Source organism: Elgaria multicarinata, chromosome 6 (assembly GCF_023053635.1).
Source record: "Elgaria multicarinata webbii isolate HBS135686 ecotype San Diego chromosome 6, rElgMul1.1.pri, whole genome shotgun sequence".
NCBI classification, from domain to species: domain Eukaryota; kingdom Metazoa; phylum Chordata; class Lepidosauria; order Squamata; family Anguidae; genus Elgaria; species Elgaria multicarinata.
Genome location: NC_086176.1, coordinates 86,205,208 through 86,232,590, shown reverse-complemented (window position 1 = coordinate 86,232,590; position 27,383 = coordinate 86,205,208). Strand labels below are relative to the sequence as shown.

The following is a 27,383-nucleotide window of genomic DNA, read 5'->3' as shown; positions in this document are numbered from 1 at the left end:
AACTGGATCAGATGTGGGAAAATCTGCTTCTTTCCATTTTGGTTAATGGTATTTATGAAGATAACTTAAACTTTTTCCTTGCCTCATTTGGAATGTGCTGATCTTAACAAGTCTGAAACAAGGTCCTTTTATAAACTATATCCTTCTGCATGCTTCTGGAATCAGAACGTTCTAGAGGTTTCCATGGGAATGGTAGTTGAGACTGTTGGACTATTAAGAGGCCCGAATAATGTGTCATGTCAGAGTAAATAATGAATAATGTGTAACGTCACCAGACTAAATCAGATAAGGATATCTGAATCAAACGGAAACAAGAAAGTGTAAATGTAAGCAAAGAATGGATATAGTAAAACAGAACCACAAACAGGAGAAGTAGAAAAAGGCAAAAAGAGTGAAGACTTAAGTGAAAATGAAAGGGAAGCTATGGTTCATTGAAATGCAGGTAGAAAAAGTTGAATTACATTCATCCCCACCCTTTAATTAAAAAATAACTTTTTGCTCCTATATATGACATATAATATTGTGCTTCAATTTCTATTAAATTATTCTGCAGAAGGTCCTAGCTATGAGTTGGATCCAGATACTTAGCGCAGACTTAAGTCCAATGGCAGGCCTATGTAGAGTAGATCCATTCAAGTGAATGGGACTTGAGTTAGACAAACATTGGATACAATGCATGACTAGTCCAACTGATTTCAGTGGGTTTATTCTAAGCATGACTAAGTCTAGATCCAATTCTGTCCTTTTGTATATGTAGCAATACAGATTTCCAGTACAGAAATATTTTTCAGGGGGCTGGAAACAGCTCCCAGGACAAAGACTTAATAATAATCTGTTGTAGAATACAAAGATGTCCTTCCACAGTTGGAACACATCTGCCATTCATGAAAGGACTATTTTACATCTTGTGTGTTAGTGTTGCACAAGAAAAACGAAATTAAACCCAAAGCTATTCTGCTTGCACAAGAGCTTGTGTAATCTCTTGCACAGGCAGAAGCATGACAACTGCTATAGAACCTAATGATTATAGTCTTGCGTATGCTCTTTTGGAAAAACACTAGCAACTATTTTAATTATGCTTATTTCTATTTATTTATTCATTTATGAGTTGCCCTATAGCAGAAGCTCTCCGGGTGACATACATAATAAAAGCGAATCTAATAAAACCAATGATATGCTTACAGTTCTTTGGATCCATCAATAATAATGTATTAAGTATACAATAAAATACAGTATTGTTTATTTATTTATAAAGTGCCTAAAGATTTCTTGGTGCTGTACAAAGATTAAGAAATAATGCAGGCCGTGCCTAAAGGCTTTCAATTTAATATACACAATACAAGAAGAAAAGGGATGGGGTAGGAACAGGAAAACAAGGAATTTCAGGCACTTTCTAATAAAGTTACTTAAATCTTTAATGATTCCATGAAATGGCTACTGAGGGAGATATTTCTTAAAGAGGAGGACCCAAATGGTGGCTAATCCCAGCTGAGTTATTTCTATGTCGAGTTATTTCTCCCTCTGTTGCAGCCAGATGGAATGGCCCTTCTAGGGGCATCATCACACAGGGGGAAATTGTGTTTGCTTACCGTTGCTTCTCTGCCCTGGCATTTGACCCTCATTACTTCCTCTTTTGAAAGAGGAAGTAAACAACATGCACGTGGCGCATTTGATCACTTTGATTCTCCTGCACACAGCAGGAGATAGCAGCAACTTCTGTCTTAACTGGGGTGTTTTTTGGTCAAGCGAAGGAGGATAGAAGGGGCAGGAGGCAGACAAGGTCGTGAGAAGGACCCACAAAAATCTATGTGTGTCCAGTAACAAGTGTGCAATAAATGCTCATCTGATGGAGCTCTAGCAAAGGTGGAGACAAATGGCAATTGAGCCTAAGCCAATCCCATGCTGTCAATATTGATTTGTTTGAAGTGTTTTCCTCAGTCAAAAAGGCTCAGAGAGTGGCTTACATATACAGTAATCAAACAAGATAGTCTTTGCCTGCAGGCTTACAATCTAAAGAGACACAACACACAAGGAAAGAGGAATGGGGAAGGAAGAGGGGGGAAATTAATTCTTTCAGCAGGGTTGGTGGAATGGCCCTGCTTCCGCCTCTCATCTCCCCTCAGTACAGCCTGCTGGAATGGCTGGTGGTGGTGGCAGCTGAGGGAGGAGGAGCCTTCGTAAGGCTACAGAATCATGTGAACTGCCCAGGGAGCCTCCGCTGTTGGGCAGTATAAATATGTAATAAATATATAAGGACATTTTATTTCACCAATTTGGGGTTCAAATAACTTCAAATTTGCTGATAGTACAATTTCTTTTATGCGGGTTAAGGGATAGTGACCAGTTTTAAGGTTTACCTTTTTGGTTTATTTTAGGTATTTCTGTGCTGCTTTTTCAGATGGTTTGCATCACTAAAACATTAATAAGCATTAATTTAAATAAAATTAAATAAAACAGAACAATAAAACAGAAAAAATGAGGAACTAGGTGGGCAGTTTTTGAAAGCCTGATGATTGTTAAGTAAGGTTCTCTCCTCTCCCTATAGTAGAAGGCAAGGGAAGGAGAGACTGCTTTACTTGGAATAGCAGGAACTGGATTGTGGCAGCTCACTAAACCATTTCTGCCTCTTCTAACCTTCCCTCAGGGCAAGATCATACTTCTGCTGTAGCCAGGAGGAATAGCTGTTGACGGAGGCAGTTTTGGAAGAGAAGAAGCCAACTGGTAGTTTGTCCTGGTTGAGATGGTGGTTGGGCTGTGCTGTGCCATCTCTTCCTCAGCAGCTGCCAGAATAACTGCTAATACATAATAGTTCAGGGAACAAGGGTTTCTAGCCACTGATTTTCCAGAGAGCTTAATTCTCAGTAATTCATAGCATTGCTTCCCATTGTAACACAATAGAAAGGGAGCTAAAAATGAGATGGATATTCACAGGTGGAGAATATGCAGAGGTGTACATACACATGGCAGCCATAGTGGTTAGAAAGTTGGATTGAGACGGAGGGATGCACCCAGGTTCAAGGCCCCACTCAGCCACAGAAGCTGACTGGGTGACATTGGGCCAGGCACTTTCTCTCAGCCTAATCTACCCCACAATATTGTTTTGAGGATAAAATGGTGGTGATTTTAAAATGGTGGTGGTGATGGGAATAATGTATACTGCCTTGAGCTCCTTGGAGGAAACATGGGATATAGATGTAATAAATTAATAAGTATCAGCAACTTAAATAACATGGTTTTACAAAAACAAAACCCAGAGATTTTCAAATCATGAGTCCTTCATAAAGAGGTATATGGATTTAAAATGGAATTAGGCATTTCTAAACCTTCAACATTTTTGCCGTTGCATCTTCGCAAGCCACCTTCAAAATAAAAAATCTTGGTATTCTGACATTGACTCCAGCCTTAAGACTTAGCATTAGGTCATATTTTATTTGTTTGCTTATTTCAAGCATTTACAATTTGCTTTTCTAGAAACGGTCTCAAAAGCTACATTCAAGGTACAAAAACAACTTGTTATATGAATGTGACCATTTCCCTTCTATGGGACAGATTCTAACACTTGCGTCCCACTGGCGGCTTCAGCAGTTGTGAACAAACAGCGTAGAGAACTACAGTAAGCTAGCTGCCTGGTTTGCAATTCAAATTGCAAGGCTGATTTCTAGCACCAGAGCCCAGATTTGGCTAGTTACCGGAAAACATATCTGCTATTGTCACGGCACATTTTCATTTTTGGAACTTGAAGCTACGAAAAGAAGTTTCTTCTCTCTCACACACACACATCCCTTGTGGATAATTACGGGGGTGGTCGGTTAGACGAAGTACCAAGGGACAAGCCAGCTCCTGGAGGCGGGCTGCACCAGAGTCCAGCCCAACCCCTCCTCTGTTTTTACTCCCGCGCTCCCTTATTCCATTCCCTATTATAGAAGCGCTTCCGGCGGCGTGGAGCATTCTGACATCATCCCCCGCACCCCGGTGACGTCAGCGCCGGGAGCAGTTGTGTGACGCCAGTGCGTAGGGGAACGTGGTGACGTATCCTATTTAAAGGTCCCCAAGTGGAGGATGGAGACAGAATAAGCGGGTGCTGCTGCCGCGTGGGGGAGCGTGGCTGCGGAGCAGCCGAGAGAGACTGCGCCGCGCAGCTCCGCAGGGAAAGCTGGGCCAGAGTGGAGCGTTGGAAAGGGCGCCCAGCTCGGGTTGTCCACGCCGCAGCAGCGCACCTGTTCTCTCCACTTACCCACCCGCCGACCCTGCAACACTCTTTTCCGCCCTCTCTCCCCCCTCCTTCCCTCCCTCTCTTCCTCTTTTGGTGGCTGCGGGCGCCACTGGGAGGGACGGTGCGAAGCGAGAGCAGGGCGCCCTTATCCCTTCGCCTCAGCTCCTCTTGCCCTCTCAGGCCCCGAGTGTCGGGGGAGGAGGCACGCTTTCCTGTTCAGTGCCCCGCGCGGGAAACCGGCAGAGGGAGAAAGCGAGGGAGCGACTGGCGGAGGCGTGTGCGCGGGCGGGCGGGCGGGCGGAGGGGGGTGGAAGAGGTGTGAGAAGGAGGATGTGAACGGCGGCGCAAAGAGGCTTTCGGAGGAGAAGAGTCTGAGCCACGGATTGACCCTAGGGTTGGAAGGAACCGCGGCTGAGGTGCTGTAGAGGCAGGCGCCCTCCTCCTGCTCCCGTCGCCGCAGCCCGCGTTGTGGCCCCGCTGCTGCAGAGAGGGGCGAGAGGGGCTGTGCTGCGACCGGCGCCGCCACTCCGCCTCCTTCTCCTCCCTCGCTGCTGCTGCTGCTACTGTGAATGATTGATCTGCCATCCGCTAGCCGGATCCGGGAAGATGCTCTCCCGCCGCAGAAACGGGCGTGATTGAAGGGGACTTGCCCAACCCTGCCGGGATAAGGAGCGGCGCCCTCCGTGTTGCATTGCCTGCCTGGCTCCTTTAGCCCCCCACCCCCAAAACCCATCATCTCGTCCTGGTTGTAGGGGATGCGCGGCCGGTGCCCTGCCTCAGCCGCCGTTCTACCGGAGCCCGATGTCAGCGCCGGCGAAACGGCTTCCTCCGCCTGCCGCCGCTGCTGCTTGGGAAAATGAAGCAACACCCCCCATCCTGCTGCTGCTGCCGCCGGCGGGGGTGTTAGAAGGAAGGGCGGCGCGCAGCGCTGCGCACACCGCAAGCCCCCCAGTCCCGCTCTGCACCTGAGACGGACGGCGATCCGGGGCTGTCGCTGCTCCGGGGCATTTCAATTAACTGCCGAAGGCATAAGCGCTGCTGTGGGTTTTCTAATCCTCCCTGCTAGAGGCGGGCGAGTGCCTCCCCTTCTCCCTGCAGAAGGAGGGTTGGCTTGGTGCTGCTGCCGCCTCTGCTACTGCTTCTACCTCCTTCTCGTCCGCCGCCGCCTCCTGGCAGGGAGCTGGAGCTGCCCCTGGACCCCGTGGTGCAGGGGGTGCGGAGAAGACGAGCTCCGGGAGGCTATGGGGCAGATTCCCTTCGGGCTGACTCCCTAGGCAGACTCCCTTTCTCTTCCTCCTCCTCATAAGGGTCGTGTGTGTGTGTGTGTGTGTGTGTGTGTGTATGTGTATGTGTGTGTTTTCCTTTCCTTCTGGCTACGCTCCCACATGCCTGTAGACTCTAACATTTAAAATCCTGCTGGGAAAAGAGCACAGGGCCACCTGGATTTCGTGGAAACGCTTGGGATCTACAACGGGAAAAGCAGAAAATCAGACGTAGAGGAGTGTCAGCATTGCTAACTGGTCGGGGTACACTTGCAGCGTTGTAAAAGGGCGAGGAAAAAAAGCCTTTTAGGAATTGGTCAGCTAAACAGCTCGCACTGCACGTCTCATTGGTCATCATGGGGTAAGGATTTCATATTGAATTGAGGAGTTGTAAAAGAGGGAAGTGGGGTATCTGGTATGCTCAGTGTCTGTGGAATGTTTATCTTTAAAAGGCAGACCCTATTGCCTGTAAGAGAAGGCACTGTAATTGGTGAATCTGCTGCTATTTAAAGCTTAACTTCAGAATACCTTCTTTAATGGCCAAGTCCATCTCTTGCTTGGTCAGCAGCAACACTGGGAAATGTCAGTAGGGCCATGAATCCAATGACCTATTCAGGTTTGAATATGGGTGATACTGAATATTAGTGGAGTGTTTCATCCACAAGGCGTAAAACAATTGTTGATCTGGTTTTCTCAGCTATGGTTTGTCACGTCTTCAGTCGGTGATCAAGCTCTCCATAAGTGCTGGAATCCAAAGGATTATAGTGCTTCTCCTTCCTGCCAGTACATACACATTCTGAGAACATCCTCTGTAGGCAAAATATTTTAAAATTGCTGTTCCTTTTTAGCCCTGTTGGTTGCTCTCAAAATGAGGAAAATGGCTCCTTAAGCAGTTTGTGGGTTTGGTGAATAGCTCTTCCAAAGTTCTTGCTATTCGTTGGTGACAACTGTTACAGTTAAGTGTCACTTTTGAAAACTCTTAACATTTTTCCATCTTGTGAAAAATTGTGGTCTTTTGCATTCTAGCCTCAGTTTATAACATTCACAAGTAACCCAAACAAATCATTTTAGAGTGACTTATAAAATACATCAAATAATCTAGACATTTCTTTTTCTATATCAGGATCATACAGATGTGGTCAGGTTTCATTGTAAACCACACGTCATCTTTAACTACTAAAATGCAACAACTAGTACTGTTCTGATTGCTGGGATATTTTTGCCTTGGGATGTTCTTTTGTGATATCCTGGTGATTATATTAACTAGGTGTCCTGGAGGGGTAGGTGGCTTTAGCCCGAATATGCATCCCCAGTTACACTGTTTACCAAGGGTCCCCATGCAGCGGAAGCCAAGGCATTCGAAAGCACCTCCAAGGATGCCCAGAAAGTTTTCCACTCCCTGCCAGTTCAAAAACTTTTTTTAATAAAATCCTTGGAAAATATTAGGGCAGTCTTCTTTCTCTCCCTTTCTAGCCTCACTTATTTCTATCCCCACCCACCTCTTCAGTTCACTGGTTCCTCCCTCTTAGCTTCTCACCTCGCTCTTTCACTCTTCTCTATCCCTTTGCCTTGCTATTTCCTCCTCCCTTCCAGTCTCAAGCCTTCCCCCCGCCCTTTAAGTCACTTTTGACTAGCCAGACCCCCACAGCAGCCATTATGTCACATCCTCTATGGGAGCCATTTTGTGGTGGTGCCCACAGCAGTTCTCAGATTCCCAAAAAAGTTTTGGACCCTTAGTTTAAGATAATGGAAACCAATGAAAGCAGTAATCTCTCATCTGTATATACTATTTTATATAGAGGTCCATAATAAGTAAAATATAAGGCGTTCTTATATGTGAATAGTTCCCATGTGATTTTTCAGTGAGTGTACTTAGTTCACTGGTTTCTACAATATGTGGGAAGCCTCACTAGGGAGCCAGATTCATTAATGGAAGAGATTAACATTTCTACTCTGTCCCCTCTTAGGCACAAACTGTGTAACATGGGTGTTTTTTAGTTGACTTCTGCCCCTTTCTTGTTCTACCCTAACCAGCCAGGGGCATCTGAATGGAAGAAGGGTGCACAGAGACAAACAGCCATTTTTCACCTTAAAGTCTCCCTCTCCACACTTTTTTTAATCCATAAGGAGAGGGAAAGATAACGGGAACACTAAACAGCCACTTCCCACCACTCGGCTTCAGCCTGTCTCATGCTGCTTTAGGGATTTTTGTGGGGCGTTTTTTTTTTAAGGCTGAGGAAAGAACTGTGGAACTCTGTGTAATGTGTATTTTTAGCTTTAATGTGGCATGTTTGTGCCAAATAGTAGTATGTCACCTTACAATTTCCCAGTCATTGTGAAGCCAGATGAGTTTGTCTCATTGGGTCAACTCTTCTTGTCTGTAGATTTCCTTGGTTTTTGTTTTCAATTTATAGAATTGTGTGGCCTTTGACTTTGCTCAACTTGGATGTGTACTCAAGTGTTGCTACTGAATGTGTTGCATTTCTTCTGAGTTAGAAAACTGGTTTGTGGCCTTGAAGAACTAATCTAATCTAAGGGCTAAATGTACACTGCATACAGATGTGTGTTTCTAGATCTGATGTGAAAACAAAAGTGTTGTCAGAGTTCACTCAAATGCATTTGTATGTAACGTTTATTTTACTACACTCAACATAGTTCTTAAAAGGACTTTCCATTGAACCAGTGGGATATTTTACAAAGTATATATGTTTAGTTCTGAAATACAAGGCTTTAAGAAAAAGTGAAGCAAAAAAATCATGCATACATTTTCCACTTAGCAAACGGGCTTTGAAGTTTTTCAGTTATTCTTCTGAAGAAATTAATATGGCACAGAGGAAGACAGAATGTATTCCTCAACCACACTGGATTTTACAACCGAAGATTATGATGAGATTTGGTAGTCTCAAGTGTCGATCTTAATCAGAGTATGACTACGACAGCCATTCTCAATCTGGTGTCCTTCAGATATTTTGGATTTATCAGCTCCAGCCAGCACGGCCAATGGTCAACAACACTGAAAACTGTAGTCTAAAACATTTAGAGCAGTGGTTCTCAACCTTCCTAATGCCATGACCCTTTAATACAGTTCCTCATGTTGTGGTGACCCCCAACCATAAAATTATTTTCGTTGCTACTTCATAACTGTAATTTTGCTACTGTTATGAATCGTAATGTAAATATATGATATGCAGGATGTATTTTCATTGTTACAAATTGAACATAATTAAAGCATAGTGATCACAAAAACAATATGTAATTATATATTGTGAAATATTTATTTCTAATTACAAATAAATGAAATGTCTCGGTTCCTAAGACCATCGGAAATATGTGTTTTCCAATGATCTTAGGCGACCCCTGTGAAAGCGTCGTTCGACCCCCAAAGGGGTCCCGACCCACAGGTTGAGAACAGCTGATTTAGAGGGTCCAGGCTGAGCAAGGCTGGTCTGTAACACTTTTTTCCACTAGGGGAAAAAAGGTTTCCATTCTTGACATAACTCTAATGCCAAGATCCCATGCCAAGTTAAAGATTAAACCAGCATGGAGCTAATGGAGACAGTTCAACCATACTGCTCATATAGTAAAATGGTTAAATCAGTCATGCACTGTCAGGTATGGAAAGAAAACAGATATCCTGAGATGTGAAAAATACAGCAGAGTTATTCAAGTAGTCCCTAATTTTCAGTAAGTTGGTCGTGTAAATGGGCCTACCTGAAATCAAACATTTGCCTCCACAGACAGTGGATGCCGCTTTCAAGGCTTGTTTACTTTACTTGAATATTGTATTTTCTACAACAGGGGTGGCAGAAGGTATATCTCCAGTTGTTTTGGACTTCAACTCCCCAAAGCCTCTGCTGGCATAGCCAATCCTCAGGAATACTGACAGTTGAAGTCCAAAATATCAGGAGATCTACTTTCTGCCCACCGTTTCTCTAGAACACTCAATAGAACACTCAGTAGTAAACTCACAAATCAAGACTTTGCACACACTTAAGCATAGATATTTTATACCTAAGTTATATGTGCAAACGGTATGTCTTAAGTATTATAGATATATAAGTGGAGCCTGCAACAAATTGTTGCAATGTGGAATGCTTGCTGTCAGGCTGCTAGCCAGCCATGTCCTTTTCCAGGATGTTCCATTCACCTCCCCCTTATCCACCACCACCCCATTCAGTTTTCTGTGGTCACTGAGGATGCTCAGCCTTATTGTGCTGTTTGGGGTGATGGTCTCCCATTATGTTTGTGGGGGAAAGACTGTAGTTCCTTGGTAGGGCGCATGCCTTGCCTTTAGAAGGTTCCAAGTTCAGTTCCTGGCATCTCCAGATAGAACTGGAATAACTCTTGCGTAAAACCCTGAAGAGCTGCTGCCAATCACTGTTTACTATACTGGACTAGATGCACAAGTGGTCTTACTCAGTATAAGGCAGCTTTCTAAGTTGGGGTTCCAAACCTTTTTGGATTCGTGGGCACATTTGGGAATTTGAGGAATTGCTGTGGACACTGTCACAAAATGGCTCCCACGAAGGATGTGCTGTGGGTAACTGACTAGTCAAAAGTAAGCTAAAGATGTGGGTGGGAGAAAAGCAATAGCGAAGCTAGAGACAGGGAGTGGGCTAGAAAGTAAAAGAAAGAAGACTGCACTAACATTTTCCATGGTTTTTATTTTTAACGTTTTGGGGTGTGTGTTTTTTTGAAAGGTCAGGAAGTGGAGAGTTTCATGGGTGCTCTTGGAAGTGCCCATGGGCACCACATTGGGGACCCATGCCCTGTGCTCTAAAGATTATTTTCTTTCTCTGCAGATATTGGGGTTCCCCCAAGTACGCTGATATCTCCCACTTGTTTGTCTTTAACCCCATTTTGGCTACATTTATTTATTTATTTAAGCATTTTTTATGTTATATCTGTCATAACTCAGCACCTGTTTGGTATTTGTACATATTAATTTGACTTGTTCTGTTCACACCATGTACCAACATGGGTATTATAATACCACTTCTGTAGTTCAGATGGTAAATACAGTGGGATGATATGCTCCTGAAAGCTGGCTTGTACTTGGAGTTGATTTTTTTGAGATTTTCTTTTCCATGGACCCATTTCAATATCTTCTGTAGTTGAGATGATTTGTTCTTCACCCGGAAGTGGGAACCACATTCTCTATTGCAGGTACAGGAGCAGAACTGAGTGCCTCTACATTAAAATATACTTTCAATATAGTAGTAAAACTATTGTCTTTCCCCAGAACTCTTAACTGTTCTTTGTATCTCAAAATGCTAAGTGCATAGCCGAAGCTCCCTGGGCGGTTCACATAAGATAAAAACACTTAAAAACATACAAAAATGTAAAACCACAAAAAATATGCAATATACACATACATTTAAAACCACTATAACAACTTTAAAAACAATGAGCAAAAAACCAGACCCAGGCTCATTACATATTGCTAAATGCCTGGGGGAAGAGAAAAGTCTTGGACTTGCATCGAAAAGATGACCATGTCAGCGCCAGGCAAAGATTGTTCCACAGTTGTGGGGGGCACCACAAAGAAGGCCCCCTCTCTCTTGTTGCCATCCTCCGAGCTTCCCTCAGAATAGGCACCCGGAGGAGGACCTTAGATGTTAAACGTAGTGTTTGGGTAGGTTCATGTCGGGAAAGGCATTCCATCAGGGATTGTGGTCCCAAGCTGTGTAATGCTTTATATTATTCATCCAAATTATTCCACACATTACAATATAGGTATGAAATATGGAGCCCTTACTGTATCTGGGGTTTAGAAATATTTCAGAATAGACTGCTAAAATCCACCTTGGGATCCTAAAAGGCAACCCAACTGTTACTACTTGGAACATCCTAGAGATCCTGGCTCGTGTATAATACCAGATATATTATCTTGTAGACTTTTTTTCTCTAGAAGACACATCTAATTCATTCCTTCAAATTTTTGAATGGACATAATTCTATTGCTTCTCCGAGGTTGTTATTTTAAATTCTCTTTTCCACTTTTGTTTAGTTAATTTAAATATATTGGAAACTAATCTGTATGTTCTCAATAGTTTCTTGAAAGAAGCATGAGGCCCAGCCATGTTTATTCCCCTAGTTGCTTCTTGAATGTAATTTCTAATTTTCAAATATTGCAAAAAAAGGGAGAAAATTCCTCTTATGAAGCTGCTATTTGCATTGCAAGGAAATCCCCCATTAATCCCAGGCAATGAAATGTATAGTATTGGAGAGGGGTGAGTTACTTATGTTTAAATTAATGTGAATTTATATTTTTTGATGAAGTTATGGATTTGGTGCTCAAGCTGTCTGCTAGATGGTAAATTTGGCCTTAGAACTTGCCTCCTATGGATAATCCTGCTATAACGTGTTAAACAGTATTTGGTTATGCTACAGGGATGGACAACTTGTGGCATCCCAGATATTTTGGCCTATAACTCACATCATGCCTCACCATTGGCTATGCTGGCTAGAGCTCGTGGAAATCTCCACGAGCCCCTGCCAAAGGAAGTGAGGCAGGTGGCTACCAGGAGGAGGGCCTTCTCTGCTGTGGCACCCCGGCTGTGGAATGAACTCCCTAAGGAGGTTTATTTTTTATTTATTTATTTATCATACTTATACCCCGCTCCTCAGCCAAAAAAGGCTCTCGGAGCAGCTTACATTTAGCAAAAAAGACAGTCCCTGCCCTCAGGCTTACAGTCTAATAAAGACATGACACACAAGGAAAAGGAGTCAAGGAGGGAGGGAGGAGAGAGAGAGAGAGAGTCCAGCAGGAGCAGGCCCCGATGTTACTTCTGCCTGCTCCTGTCCCCTCGGTCCTTCTTCTTCCCCACAAGGCCAAGATGGCAGTTTGCCCTCAAATAACCTACACAATATAATGTAGGTTCGCTTGGCACCTACATTATATTCTTTTAGACGCCAGGTGAAGACCTTTTTATTCTCCCAGCATTTTAACAGTCTATAAATAAATTTTAACTTGGTGTTTTAAATTTGTAATTTTGCATTGCTGCTGTTTTTATCTGGTTGAGCTTTTATATTGTATTTTATATTATGGTTTTATACTGTTGTTTTATACTTTGAATGTTTTTAATTTTTGTGAACCGCCCAGAGAGCTCCCGACTGTTGGGCGGTATAGAAATGTAATAGATAAATAAACTAAAACATATGGAGGGCTATAAGTTGCTCAACATTGGGTTATGTTATTTTGCCTAATTTACATTAGTAAATATACATTTTCCTGTAACAAGTCATGGACTCATGATTTACTAGCAGGGAAGTTTCTCTAAATTACATGAGAATGTTTTCAGAACGATAGCTGTGTTAGCCTATTGCTTGCAGCAAATACAAGGAAGAAAGCTTTCATGGGCTAGAGTCCTTGGATTGGAGATGCACCATCTTTTCATCACTAAGGGCTTGTATTGCAGGGTCTCAGGTGGTGGGGGCCACACTTGTGCATACAGTACATGCACACACAGATTGCTGTGAAGTGGTTGCTGGAGGGAGAAGGCTGCAAGCTGTTCCCCATCCTAGCTACCCTCACCCAAGGGCTGTTTTTCTGATTGTTTCATGGGATCTTCTAGGCAAGGGGAAATGCTCTAGAACAAGCTCTCTGGTTCCTGCCATAGAAACCCCATTTCTAGAGAATCCTAAGAAGCAGGCAGGAGCCTTCAAGCAGTGCTTCTTATTTATTTATTCATTCATTCATTACATTTATTACCACCCCATAGCCAAAGTTCTCTGGGCGTTTACAGGACTCTCTTTGACACTCTAGGAATGGGACTTGTTTGGCGGGAACCATAGAGCACATTCCTAAAGCATTTTCTTTATTTTTTTTAAGTACCACTGCTGTTGTTTTTGCAGAGGGAGATCCTGGAGATCTGGGAGGCCACTGGACAGGGCTCAGGAGGCTGTCTGTTGCTTGGAAGGCACTTTTTTTTAAAAGAAAACCAACAACGACACACTGCTTAGATGTATACACACACGTGTGTGTGCATGTGTGTGTGCATGCGTGCATGCACAAACACAGGCCTGGCCAAAAACAATTTGCTGCCTGTGGAACAGCAAATAGTGTCTTCTCCAGCCCCTTAAAGTCAAACTGGATATTACCCAAGAATGGCTAAGTTATTTTAACAGCTAAAGCAGAAAATCCCACAAGCGCTTCTCCTTGGGAGTAAAAAATATGTTAAACTTCATTATTGTGTCAATTCATTTACTTTCCATGACACTGGTAATGACAAAAGTTTTTTTTTTTTTAAGGCTGTTGATAAGACACAAATGACTTGCATTGATTGACAAGTGGGTTAGTAAAAGGCCAAGTTGGAAAGTTCAAACAACCCAGGGTTAACAAACCCTGGGTTGTTTCTGATCGTGCGCATGTGTGCCGGCTCCCTCCTGCTTGCCCACTTTCACTTGTTGACATCACGTGTAAACCTAGTACTCTGGGTTGTTTAGGGTAAAACATCCTAGAGTTTTAACTTATGGTTTGTTGTTGGGTTAAAACTCAGTGTTGTTTAACCCAGAATCCTGTGATCACATCAACAATCCAGGAATGGGGTATTTCTGGGGTATTTCAGATAAATGATTCAAAGTGGAAGTGGGCAGGAGGCAGCTCACTTGCTCCTGTGCAGCCACACCAATTCCTGGGTTGTTTAAGACAGGAATTAGCATTAAGTGCGAATCAGGTAAGAATTAACAGAAACTGCAACAACTGGCCATGGAAGTTAAAGAACTATGCCAACTGGAAAAGGTCACAGTTATTCCATTAGTAACATCAGTCAACCTTCAGAAATTGGGCCTACCAAAATACAGTCATACCAGCATCCAGAAAGCAGTTATACTTAAAACATGCTCCAGTAAAAGACAACATGACTTAGCAATGAAAAACTGCCAACATTCTTAAGCACCCAAGGATGGAGGAATTGCTTCCGGCTCAAATATCACCTTCGGTAAAATGGGTGCCTGACCAAGAAGTTGATATAAAACCCATAATGGTTGGCGACTCTGAGCGTACACTTTCTTCGTTACTTCAGGGGAACAATGGTGATAGACAGAACCCTCGATCAGTGAAATGAATGGGGAAAAACTCACTTCATAATGTGTCTGGTAGTGCAAATAATTAGAATTTTGTCCTGAACCGATGCAAGCTCGTTCTCTCTAACTATCCTAAACTTAAAGGATTACTTCATCAAAAAGTGCGTAAACAGCACTTGATACAAATATTAGAAAGTGTGCATCCCTATTCTTGGAGTGTGGACGATATAATTCATGTAGAATATATATTTTTCAATTATAAAAATGCACGAGCAGTGATTACTTTTAAGGACTGGGCCAAGGCCAACTTATTACTCCATTATAAGGAAGAACTTTTATACAATGGAATAACAGTTTCAAGGTTCTTTGAAAATCTCAAGGCCCCATGGGATATACGGGGTTATAGATCAAACCAGTCAGAATTTTGTAAACAGGAAAGGGCTGATAGATCATACAATCTGATCAACTTAGAGGATGTAGAAGAGACATAGACCCAGTACACACTCTTACACAAAACCCTGAAATCCAGTCCAACCAAATCTCCCTAGGAAATAGTTAAGAGGCGATACAAGGCCAATGGGACGTACAGTATAAACTGGACAGTGATATTGATTTATTTAATATTGAAGAGAAAGGTAATCTGAGTTCTTTTCCCACACTACCTTTACTGGCACATACTCTTGAGGGTTATATTATTTATAAATAATAAATAATATAAAGACAAGGGTCTGTAATGCTCTTAGAAAAACCCATGTCGTTTACTAGAGTGTTGTTTAAACTTGAATTCTAGCACTTCGCACTCTGTTTCAACTTATAAATCGCTTTCTTTAACAACTAAACTTTGTTGTTGTTATCAAACCTTTGATAACATTTTGAGACGGATAGAAATATTAAGTGACCATCTGAAAACGATTCAGAATGATTGTGCAGCCTTTAAGGAAAAAGAAAAAGTGTCTAGCCGAAGTATGGAGAACAACCAATCCCCCCAGAAGTATGCACCAGTAAGTGGAGTTGGTGTAAGAAAGGTGAATGCTGATGAAACAAAAGATCCACTGAAAAAAATTGGTTGTCGCTGAATTTTTGCTGTCAGATAACAAAGAGCTACAGGACACCCTAACTTCTCATAAGCCAACTCCAAATATAATCGGAACAAATCCACCTGCTTGGAAAGATATGAGATACCTGGAGGAAGATGAACTTGGATCCCCTGAGAGGCTTGTGGAACCTCTTCAGCCGTCTATAAAAATGACTTGTTTAGTGAAATCAAATGTCAGCATGATCCGCCCACAAATGGACCAGATTGAGGACCTGGATTTAAAATCAAGCCTGTTAATTGGGGACCAGAAAAGTACAACAAAACAATGTTTCCGTGCTGACAATATTATCCCTTGGAACGAATACAGGAACTCAATCTATGACTGATGGGGGGCCTGTTCAGATCTGACAAGAAAGTTATTTTAACAATGCCCTGCAGATACAATCTATTGGGGGTGGGTGTAAGTGGTTTAGGCGAAGACCAAGGTCTCTTGTCACGCTTCCTCCCTCATCTGCCCCCTTGGTCCATTTAACATCAGGCAATGGCCTCATGGATGGTAGTCCTCTTTCTCTTATGATGGTGAATGCTAGGTCTGTATGTAATAAGACCAGTATTGTCCATGATTTGATCATGGACGAGCGCCCAGATCTAGCTGTCTTTACGGAGACTTGGTTGGGTGAGGTGGATGGACCGGTGTTAGCCCAGTTTGTTCCAGTTGGGTACTCGATTCATCACCGGGCAAGACAGGGCCATCGGGGAGGAGGGGTTGCTTTAGTATATTCATCTAGTTTATACTGTAGGGTGGTCCCTAGCCCAGACTCGAGATCCTTTGAACATCTTTTGGTGTCATGTCTCTCTCGTAAGAACATTGCTTGCAAACTCCTGATAGTGTATCGGCCGCCAGTGCACTTAACGGAGTTTGTCCCTGAATTGACTGAGTTGTTGTCGGACTTGATCTTAGAGTCACCCAGGCTGGTGGTCCTGGGTGACTTCAATGTACATGCAGAGGATGCATGTGATGTGTCGGCCAGGGCCTTCCTTGAGACCATGACCTCGTTGGGGTTCTTGCAGAATGTTGTTGGGAGCACTCACATTAGAGGTCATACACTCGATCTTATCTTTGGCCTAGGGTTGGTCGTTGGGGATTGTCATCTAACCCCTCTGTCATGGACAGACCATTACCTCTTGCAATGTGTGTTTAACACACCTCTTCCCCCCCGAAGAGGTGATGGCCCACAAGTCTGGGTCCGCCCAAGAAGCAAGCTGAATCCAGACAATTTCCAGGGTGCTTTGAGAACCCATAAACCTCGGTGGGATACCAACTACTCAGTGGATCAGTTGGTGCACTGCTATAATATTTGGCTGACCACAGCTATTGATCACGTAGCCCCAAGGCGGCTGCTGGCTCGGGGTCGCCCATGCAATTCACCTTGGTTTTCAGATGAGTTGCGTGGGATGAAACAGAGGTTGGGTAGATTAGAGCGGCACTGGAGACGGACCCACTCTCTTGCTGATCATAAATTTCTTGTATGGCACCGCAAACAATAACATAGGGCTGTGATGAGGATGAAGAAATCTTTCTTCTCCTCATGCCTAGACGCATTAAAGAACCGGCCAGCTGGCCTCTTTTCAATGCTCCGCAGCTTGATAAATCCTAACTGCGCAGCAACGGTAGTAGAACCTACAGTTAATGGATGTGACGAGTTTGCCCATTTTTTTGTTGATAAGATTAATGGAATTAGAGCTGGTTTTCCTCCAGGCTTACCCTCTGAGCCGCCACTGGAGGCATCGAGATTACGGCCTACGTTTGATTGTTTTGGCTTAGTATCCTTGACTGAGCTGGAGAGGATTTTCGGTCAGGTTAGGCTGACCACCTGTGGCCTGGATCCATGTCCAACTTGGTTGATCCGCCCCGCTTGGTCGGTGGTGGGTCCACTTTTAATGGCAGTGGTGAATGCATTCTTGGTGGAAGCTAGGGTGCCCACCTGCCTAAAATTGGCTAGTGTGCAGCCGCTCCTTAAGAAACCTACTCTTGATCCATTGCTGCTGACAAACTACCGACCAGTCTCTAACCTTCCTTTTCTTGGTAAGGTGGTAGAGAAAGTGGTATTGGAGCAGGTTCAAGAGTTTTTTTCATGACTCTGATTTTCTAGATCCTTTTCAATTGGGTTTTAGACCGGGTCACAGCACGGAGACTACCCTTGCCCAGTCTTTGACGATCTTCTTTTAGCGATGGACAAAGGTCATCTTTCCATTATGCTATTATTAGACCTTTCAGCGGCCTTCGACACAGTGGATCATGAATTGTTGATTAGACAATTCCTCTCACCTTTCATGTTCAATGTATATGTGAGGCCACCGGCAGTTAATTAGAGCCCATGGGCTGAGGTAACATATGTATGCTGATGATACCCAGCTTTAAATCTCTGTGGGGTCTGACCTCGGCGAGGCAGTTGCTACTCTGTCTTGGTGCCTGGCTGAGATCTGTAACTGAATGTCTAATAGTAAACTAAAGCTTAACCCGGAGAAGACTGAACTGATGGTGATTGGCCGAGGTCAGTGGCTGGCAGATTTGAGGCAGGAGCTCGTAGATCTGCCTATTTCAGGAATCCGACCAAGGATTGTGACTGAGGCGTGGGACCTGGGTGTTATTCTTGACCAGTCCCTAACTATGTCATCACAGGTGGTGGCCGTGGTTCGGAGTTGCTTTTATCAACTCCATGTGCTCCGCCAAGTTCGCCCCTTTCTGTCAGAGGCTGATCTTACCACCGCAGTCCAGGCCCTGGTTCTTTCCAGACTGGACTATTGCAACCTGTTGTATACAGGGCTTCCCTTGAAGCAAATCCAACGCCTAAAGGTTGTACAAAATGCAGCAGCCAGGTTGGTCAAGGGGCTCCCGAAGTGGTCTTCTATCACTTTGGTGCTTCAAGAGCTCCATTGGCTGCTGGTGGCTGCTAGGGTGCACTACAAGGTTTTGTTGACCATGTATAAAGCCCTGCATTGCTTGGGTCTTGGATACTTGAGCACTCGCCTTTCTCCTGTGTCTCACCATTGGCAGACTCGCTCTCAGAAACAGGGTGCCCTGATGGTCCCCCGCTACAAATTGGAATGTGCCGGGGCCAGGGCTTTTTCAGTGGCTGGCCCCCGGTTATGGAACAATGTGCCACTGGAGATTCGACAGGCTCCCACTTTTAATTGCTTCAAACGCCTTTGTAAGGCGTTTTTATTTTCACAAGAGTTTGGGGAGGGGGTGGTTTAAATGGGGGTTGAGGGCTTTTAATGGTTTGAGTGTGAGAGTTTTAATGGAATTGTTGTAATGTAGGTTGAGGGTTTTAATGGAATTGTTTTATGTGTTATTGTAAAGCGCCTCGATGCCAGAAATGGTGAGGCGGCGTTATAAAAATGCTTTAAATAAATAAATAATAAATTCTCTATAGAATTTTCCATAGATTAAGTGTGTGTGTGTTTAAAAAGCCTAATACAAATGAAAGCATATATCTACAACAAGTTGTGTTTTAAGTTTTGACTAAGCTTTTCGTGGCACCTGGCTGGATTCCCATCAGTCATTGGGTTACTCTAATTTTGACTCAGGTACACATGATAGCCAGCTGCTACTGACTGAGCAGTTGGCTAATATTTCATGTTTGTACAGAGTAGATTTATCTAAGTTCTAAAAACATGTTATTGGAAAGGCTAAACTAGACATCATAGTGGCTGTTCCTTGGGTTTAAAGCAAAAGGAATTGCATAGAAAAAGAGGAATGTCCAATAGGGGGTCTGACTTAGGGGTTTGCATTGGTGAGGGGCGCTAAACCCTTCATGCACCCTCTGGTTACCTCCCTCCAGCAACTCTTCCCCAAATGCTTTTCTCCTAGACTGAATATCATTAACAGCAGTCACATACTCGGTTGCACAGAAGTACTTGGGGTGAGGGAAGCTCTGGTAAGGGTTTGGTACCTCCCTGGGTTGCCCTTTGTCATCTTCAGATTATTCTCTGCCCTCTGTTTTTCTGCAATAGGGACAGTTCTGTGTTTAAACACATGAAAGTGCCACTATCGCACCTATTTTGGCCCATTCTGATAAGGTGGCGATAAAGATAAGTAGCCAAGAGAATGGCTTGCCTGCATATATTTGTGGCAATGTTGTTTTCCCCCTCTCTTCTTGCACACTGAGTTAATTGTTTTGACAATGATAGTCTAAACTATGGTTTATTAATGTAATCCTAGACTGTTAGCTAATTTACTTGGAAGTATTTCCATTGATGTGTGCTTAGGATCACAAACGTAGCAGCAAATAAGGCAACTATTAATTGCCCTGTAGAGACTGAACAGTGCTGAAAATAGAGAATTGGTGAATTATTGTAGAGCAACTTTACATTTTCTCTTTTTGCAGAATATTGAAGAATACTTATTTGTGGACCTCGAACTGATAGTTAGAATTAAGTACCAACACTTGCAGACACAAAAGGACTAGAGTTTCTTAAAGCAAATATGAACTGCTCTTTTGCAGCAGGATTTGACATCTCACATCTTCCTGTCTTTTTTCAGATGCTTTTCTCTTTTGTTGCCTTGTCAGTACATATCCTTAAATTATCTAAATCTTCAGTTAGCCAGCTGGCACTCAATCAGTGCAGAGAATAGGATTCCCATTTACCTGAGCCTCTTATTTCAGCTGTCTGTCTTGTACTTGCCAATAACCTGTTTTGGCAAGTCTGTAGTAACACCCTTCATTACCATTGACTTTGGCCCTCCTGCCACATGGAACTTATAATGTAAAGTTTGGCACAGGGGAGATAACAGAAGGAGAGGAAAGGTAAGAGGGAAGAGTAAAGAGGGACGATTGTAAGCAAGTGCAGAGACAGTAACATAAGAAGAGCCATGCTGGATCAGACCAAGGGTCCATCTAGTCCAGCACTCTGTTTGTCCAGGGACCCACAAGCAGGATATAGTGTAACAGCACCCTTCCACCCATGTTCCCCAGCAACTGGTGGTATATCAGCTTGCCGCTTCTGATACTGGAGGTAGCACATAGCCATCAGGACTAGTAGCCACTAGTAGCCTCCAGAAATTTACTCAATCCCCTTTTAAAGCCGTCTAAATTGGTGCCATGGACTCATGATTTACTTGCAGTTGGTGATGGAAACGGGATTAAGCAGGAGATGGCACCACAAACATTGGGATTCTGGACATGATGGGCCACAAGCCAATGTGGTGTAATGGTTAGTGTTGGAGTTTACTGGGAAGATGCTTCCTCAAATACCTGCTCAGCCATAAAGGTTATTGGATGATACTGGGTTGGTCATTCTTTCTTCACCATGGGTTATCGTGTTGCCTAAATGCAGTATATTTTCAGCAGGATGGGTTAATGTGTTGCCTGACTGCAGTATGTTTTCTTCAGGCAGGATTATCGTGTTGTCTGAATGCAGTATATTTTCAGCAGGATGGGTTAATGTGTTGCCTGACTGCAGTATGTTTTCTTCAGGCAGGATTATCGTGTTGTCTGAATGCAGTGCATGGCTTGTTAACCATGCAGTGTGGTTTATTTTTCTCAAACCACATTAACAACCCATAGTTTGTTGTTGGGTTGTTCAGAATGGTTAATGACAAGCAGCCCTGCAGAATATATACTGGTTCAGACAACACGATAACCCTGTGGAAAAAGCACTGCATTTAGACAGCATAATAACCCACCCTGTGGAAAACATGCTGCGTTCAGACAACATGTTAACTCACCATTCAACAACAATCCACATTGGGTGGGTTAGTGTGTTTGTGTGAACCCAGCCTACCTATGCAGTGTTATAGACCATTTATTTGCAGAGTGAAGGGGAGGAGTGAACCAACTGCACATACTAGCACACTGCTCATTCACAGTAACGTGGGAGTCTAGTTTTATCTTTGCATGTGAATGTGGCCACTGTGTAAAACACTGCTTTGAATATAAAGAATGGAGGTGGGAAAAATATTCATTATGGGTTTGACACACGGCCTGAGACTGGCAAACTATAGCCATAGAAAATGGGAGCCAGCCTCTGCTTCCAGGAGATCCTGTCCTATATATTTCACCAGAATAATTGCTCAAAACAGATGAGCAATCTATGACTCCTTCTACCTAACTAGGTTCTGCAGTTGACTTTATTCTCATGATCATGTGTATTTGACTTTGTATGAAGCATGATTATAACTTCTTGTCACAGGGAAGAACCACTTCTATGAGCCCTTATTTTTGGAAAACCTTGGGCACTTGCTCTGTAAATAAAGGGTCTTGGTCTATATCACTGCATATGTAGAGAGAAAGGTAAAGAGAAGTCTAGGTTTTGAAACAAAAATATGATGTACAGTGTGTATACATCACTTTCCAGTTAACTCCTAATGCATCTTGACACAAACCATGAGTAATAAGCCAAGTGTCATGTATCATTTTCTAGTTTCATCTAAATATATGATTATATACAAGTTAAAATATTCCTTTCTAGGTAGTATAAATACTTGGTTTAGCTGTACATTTTAATAGTTATATCAAGTAATTATTTCTACAACTGAAGCACTTACTATCCAAAGTATGTAAAATGAGAATCCCAATTTAAAATAACTGATTTTAAAACAGTTATTTAAAACAATGTACCCTGCCCCTTCTCACCTGCCTTAAGCTGTTCTAAGCAAATGTTTCTATTCCCTTTTTGTTGTTTTTTATTGTCATATTTGTATCTTATTTATTACACTTATATCCTGTCTTTTTTCCTTCTTAGGGTACCCAAAGTGGTGTACATAATCCTCCTCCTCCTCCTCTCTATTTTATCCTCCCAACAACAGCCCTGTGAGGTGGGTTTGGCTGAGAGTCTGTGACTGGCCCAAAGTCACCCAGTGAGGCTCTTTGGCTGAATGGGAACTAGGCCCTGGATCTCCCAACTCTCAGTCCAACACTCCAGCCGCTATACCACACTGACCCTGCTCAGATGACATGCAGTCACCCTGCTTCATTCACATATTTTTTCAGGGAGTCCAGCTGCAGTCTTCCATTTGTTACCTTCCTGTGTTTTCCCACCGCTTTCATCTTTTCTCTTTTTGCAAAAAAAATGTTAAGGCAGGAAAAATGCCCAATGCCTCTTGATAGATAGCACTAGGATCTGCCTGTCTGGAAACTCCCAGATGGTTGTCTTATGTCAGTACTGCTAGTTGTCTCTCACCTATATGCCTTAGGGTCATATAGGATAAGTTTGATGCATTTATGACTCATTGAAAAGAGGCATACATGTCATTACCATTGCTATTATGAAATTATTTGAAGGGGATGCTTAGTGAATGTGGCATTCTTCATTATGTACTATTAAATATGCCAAGAAGGCATACACTGACTTAGTAAATATTATCATCTAAATATATCTATGCAATGGAGAAGAGGGGAGAATGGAAGAAGTCGTTGTTAAAGGAAAAAAAGAAAAAGTTGGAACTGCTAATGGTGTCATATGGCGGCTATTGGAGACAGAAATGCGGGTGTTTCCTCATGGACACAGAGCAGAGAGGTTTTGCGTCTCCCCTGTGCTGATGCACAATCCAGCCACATGATCTAGTTGACATATAAGAGCAGTTGCCTCAAGATTTGAAGCTGTATCAATTGTTAGGTCAACCCATGTCATCCCACTCCTGGTTTAAAATATATTGAATATATTGGAAGCTTCCCTTCCTGTATTCTGCCTCAGACTGCCAAGCATGGAAAATGTAGACACCATCTTGGAATTGCTGAATGTAGGCTATGCCCCAGAAGCAAGGTAAAACATTTCTCTTTGATATCAAGGTGTCAGGATCAGGCCTGTTCACCCTAGTATTGAGGGGGGAGGGGTTGCAGGGGGTCAATCAGAAGAAGAAGAAAAGGAGAACCAGAAATTTACTAGCCAGCCCAGGAAGCGGGGGAGGAGATTCTCCAAGACTCTGCGGCGGACTCTGGGATCTGTCAACTCTGATGTCCCCTCCCCCTCAGAAAGAGGATGAGTTCCCAGGAGTGGGAGGATGGTCTCTGGGCCAGTTGCATTCTTGCAGATAAGCTACTGTGAAGATTCATCCTTGACTCCTGAAGAGTCTTGGAGAATCTCCTCCCCCACTTGCCGTGTTGGCTGGTAAATTTCTGGTTCTTCTGAGTCTGATTGACACCTCTCCACACTAGAGAGAACAAGCCTGATCCTGACACCATCCCCTCTCCCATAATGTCTCCCCCCGCAGTGGGCACACTGAGAGCCCAGCTTGAGCTTGTGAGGGCAACGCTGGTGAAACTGGCGGACTAACAAAGTGGCATACAGGTTATCTGCAAGTTCCCAGGAATAATCTTCAGCCTCATAACTCTTCTAGTCTATTAAGTGTTGTAGCTTTTCCCGGAAATGATGGGAGTTTAGAATGTCTCCTATTTCAAATTCTTGTTAGTCCTCCAACAAGACTGGAGGGGCTTTGAGAATCTCCTCCCCAGCTTCCTGTGTTGGCTGGTAAATTTCTAGTGCTACTTCTTCTTGGGATTCTGAGTCTGATTGACCTCCTTCAACTGCTTCCCCCACACTAGGGAGAACAAACCTGATTGTGACACAAAACTGCCAAATTGCCAGGCCTTTTGCATAGAGATGCTGCATGTGAAGTGTCTGTCCATTGCTATTGGCAACATGTTCATGTAGTTAAGTTTAGAGCCAATTCATCTGACTAAACAGACATGTTGATTTGTCTTGAATTCACCTTGTAGTGAAGAAATAGTGTGACTATTTTTTTTTTCTTGGCCATGTCTTAGCTCACACATAAAACTACAGATGTGTGTGCCACTTCTTAAAGATGCTTTTGACTTGGTAATGTAGGTGGAGTGCCAAACTATATAGAGAAACAGAAGTACAATTTCTTGAGGAGTTTTGTGCATTTTGTGATGTAGCATTTTCATTGTGCCAGTTTTGTCATGTCAAACACAGGGAATGCACACCTTCCCATTTAATTGCTGTGGCAGATTCTATAGTATGAGAGAGACTCCCATAACTCAATTGCAACTAACAACTTTGAAGTTCTGTTGTTGTTGTGGAAAAAGCATAATAAAAAGTGTCTTATGGTACCTTAAAGGCTAACAAATTTATTATGGCATGATCTGTGAACAAGTTTCATCTGATGAAGTGGATTCTGGTCCACAAAAGTTTATACAGTCATAAATTTGTTAGTTTTTAAGGTGCCACAAGAATCTTGTCTGTTTTTGTGGAAACAGAATAACATGGCTACCCCTCTTGAAATTAGAAAAGGAGCTGCTTGCAGACAAATAGTACACAAATTGGTTATGTCTCAGAACTTATACCCCCCCCCCTTACATAACCAAGACAAAGTCCTTTAGCATTGTGCAGGGGTAAGCAACCTGGTGCCCTCCAAATGGTTGAGATAGGAATTGTAGTCCAAAACAACATGGCCAATGGTTAGGGAGTATGGGAGTTGTAGCTCAAAATACCTGTAAAGAGTCAGGTTGCTTACCCCAGGCATAGCAGAACTGTCCATTTTGAACATATAGATATAATCCAGTGCTCTGTCAGTTTTGGTTAAAGCCACAGGAGCATTCATGAACAGTTGTGTAATGATCATTTCTAAATATATAACAAGACACAAATTCTTAGTGATATTTTACATAAGCTGCAATTGAATGCTTTTGATGAGAGTTGGTGACAACAGCTGAAGTCAGTTTCATAAAGCTGAATTTAACCATTAGGTTAAATAGGGTTAGCAGTAGCTAAGATGTTAGATGCGAGAGACCTGGGTTAAAATTCTTGCATAGCTCAGGCTACATTTTAGTTTTGAGCATAATTTTCTATCAATCCTTGTTCTGGTGTCTAATGTGAGAGCATCTAACACCTTAGCTGCTTTGGGGCTTTATCAACCCTCATCAAAAGTATTCAATGGCAGCTTATCTAAAATATCACTAAAATTGACATGTGTTTATCAATGATCATTACACAATTGTTTGTGAATGCCACTGTGGCTTTAACCAGAATGTAAGGACATTAGAGGCATGATTCAGACTTATTAAGGTGATTGAGGCCTAATCTACACCAAGCAGGATATTGCACTATGAAAGCGGTACATAAAAGGCAGGAGCCACACTACTGCTTTACAGTGGTATTGAAGTGCACTGACAACTGTTGGGGCCCATTGACACAGACCATATACCGCTTTCATAGTGCTGTATCCTGCTTTTTATGTACCGTTTTCATAGTGCAATATCCTGCTTGGCGTAGATCAGGCCTCAGAGTGCAAAGCTTTTTTTATATGCAATAAAAATATTATATAACAAGTGAGGACCCATGAGAGTTCACAGTGCTTGTAGGGACAGAGGACTGTACGCAGGCACTCATAGGCATGTGGATGCAGTTGGTAAACCCTCTCACCGCATGCACACGAGGGGGATTCTCCCAACCTTCCCCCACAGATTTCCTTGCCGTTCCACTGTAGTTACGTAAAGTAAAGAGATACAAAGAGGTTTGGGCTGGGAGAAAGGGAGAGGTTGCTGACTTCTTCAGGAGAAGTGATTGGCTGAGCATGAGCAGTTAAGCTCCAAAGCCAAAGCAATGAGGGGTAATGGCGTGTTTGGCTCAGGCATAGCATGCAGAAGACCATGTGCTTACCCTGAACCCAGGGCATTCTTTGTCCAGCTTGGACAAAGCCTAGCCTGTCACTTTTTCTTCTGTGGGGAGAAAAGCAGCTTGAGGTGCAATTTTCTGCATACAAGCTGCAAAAGGAGAAAGAGCTAAGCAGTCGCTCCTCTGTTTTTTGATGGCAGCCTCCAGGACGGCTTTTCAGTTGGGAAAAGAAAGGATCTTTCTTTCTTTCTTTATTACATTTCTATACCGCCCAATAGCCGGATCTTGTAGTTTGGTTCTTAGTTTACTTTGTATATGAATCGACTTGTAGTTGTGGAATTTTGCCACTGAATTTTTTTTAGACTCAGGAGTTAGCAAGCTAAGGGTTTCCCAGAATGTTTAAAAGTAAACGTAATATACAGTAAAATAGTTAGCTTTGAAAAATATCATTTTTAAAGAAAAAATACTGGCAAGCCAGCAGATTGCAAGTTAAGTGGAACAAGCAGGGGACAGTGGCCATGTTCCATGTAATAACTCTAAACTTGACCTTTTAAGAGCTATAATGCCAGGAAGCATTTTTTGAGAAATTAAGGGTTTCAGATAAGCACTTGAAAAATAAATCTAAAGAAATGCTATGAAGATAATAAACACAGTAGCGCTAGAGCTTGCTAAAGCTGATTAGTCCAGTAGGCCTGGTAGCTCCTTAATGCTAAGCACTATCAGCTACTGAAATTTTTCTTGCACTGTTTGTTCTGTTGAAGCATAAACGTGCAGCTGAACCAGATATGTCTGTGCCTTCTGTTTAGGGCTGGTCTAAACACACTGAAGCCTACAGCTGTCTCTCAGCAACTGCTGGTTGACACTGAAATATGTATGTAGCAAAAATAAAGGTCAGAGTTGTGGTCTTTACCAACTTTGATATCTTTTCAAAGCTGAAAACTTATATAAGGAAGCCTGTCCTCAGGCTTATAAAGAATGGCTTCTTATCCCAAAGCTGGCTGTATTCAAAGATCTAATTGTCATGCCTTCCCCTGACTGTTTCAAATTATGTTTATTCCCTTAGCACAAAAGAAAGTGATGTCCCTAAGCAAGTCTTTAAATGCTGTAACTCCAGAGCAACCTGGACCAGATCAACAGGGGGTTGGACTCGATGGCCTTATAGGCCCCTTCCAACTCTGCTATTCTATGATTCTACACAAAGCAGGATATAACAGTTTGAAAACAGTATATGGAATGTGTCCTGGGGCCCAACAGTTGTCAGGAACTG

The 27,383-nt window shown here is 42.9% G+C and overlaps 1 protein-coding gene across 1 annotated transcript in view; it reads left to right on the top strand.

Moving 5' to 3' along the window:
• The first annotated feature begins 5,781 nt into the window (after positions 1-5,781).
• Positions 5,782-27,383, top strand: part of HOMER1 (homer scaffold protein 1) — a 94,366-nt gene continuing 72,764 nt past the window's right edge. The window contains exon 1 of the mRNA XM_063127980.1: positions 5,782-5,836. Coding sequence (XP_062984050.1) covers positions 5,832-5,836 — 5 coding nt within the window. The 5' untranslated portion in view covers positions 5,782-5,831. The remainder of the gene's footprint in view (positions 5,837-27,383) is intronic.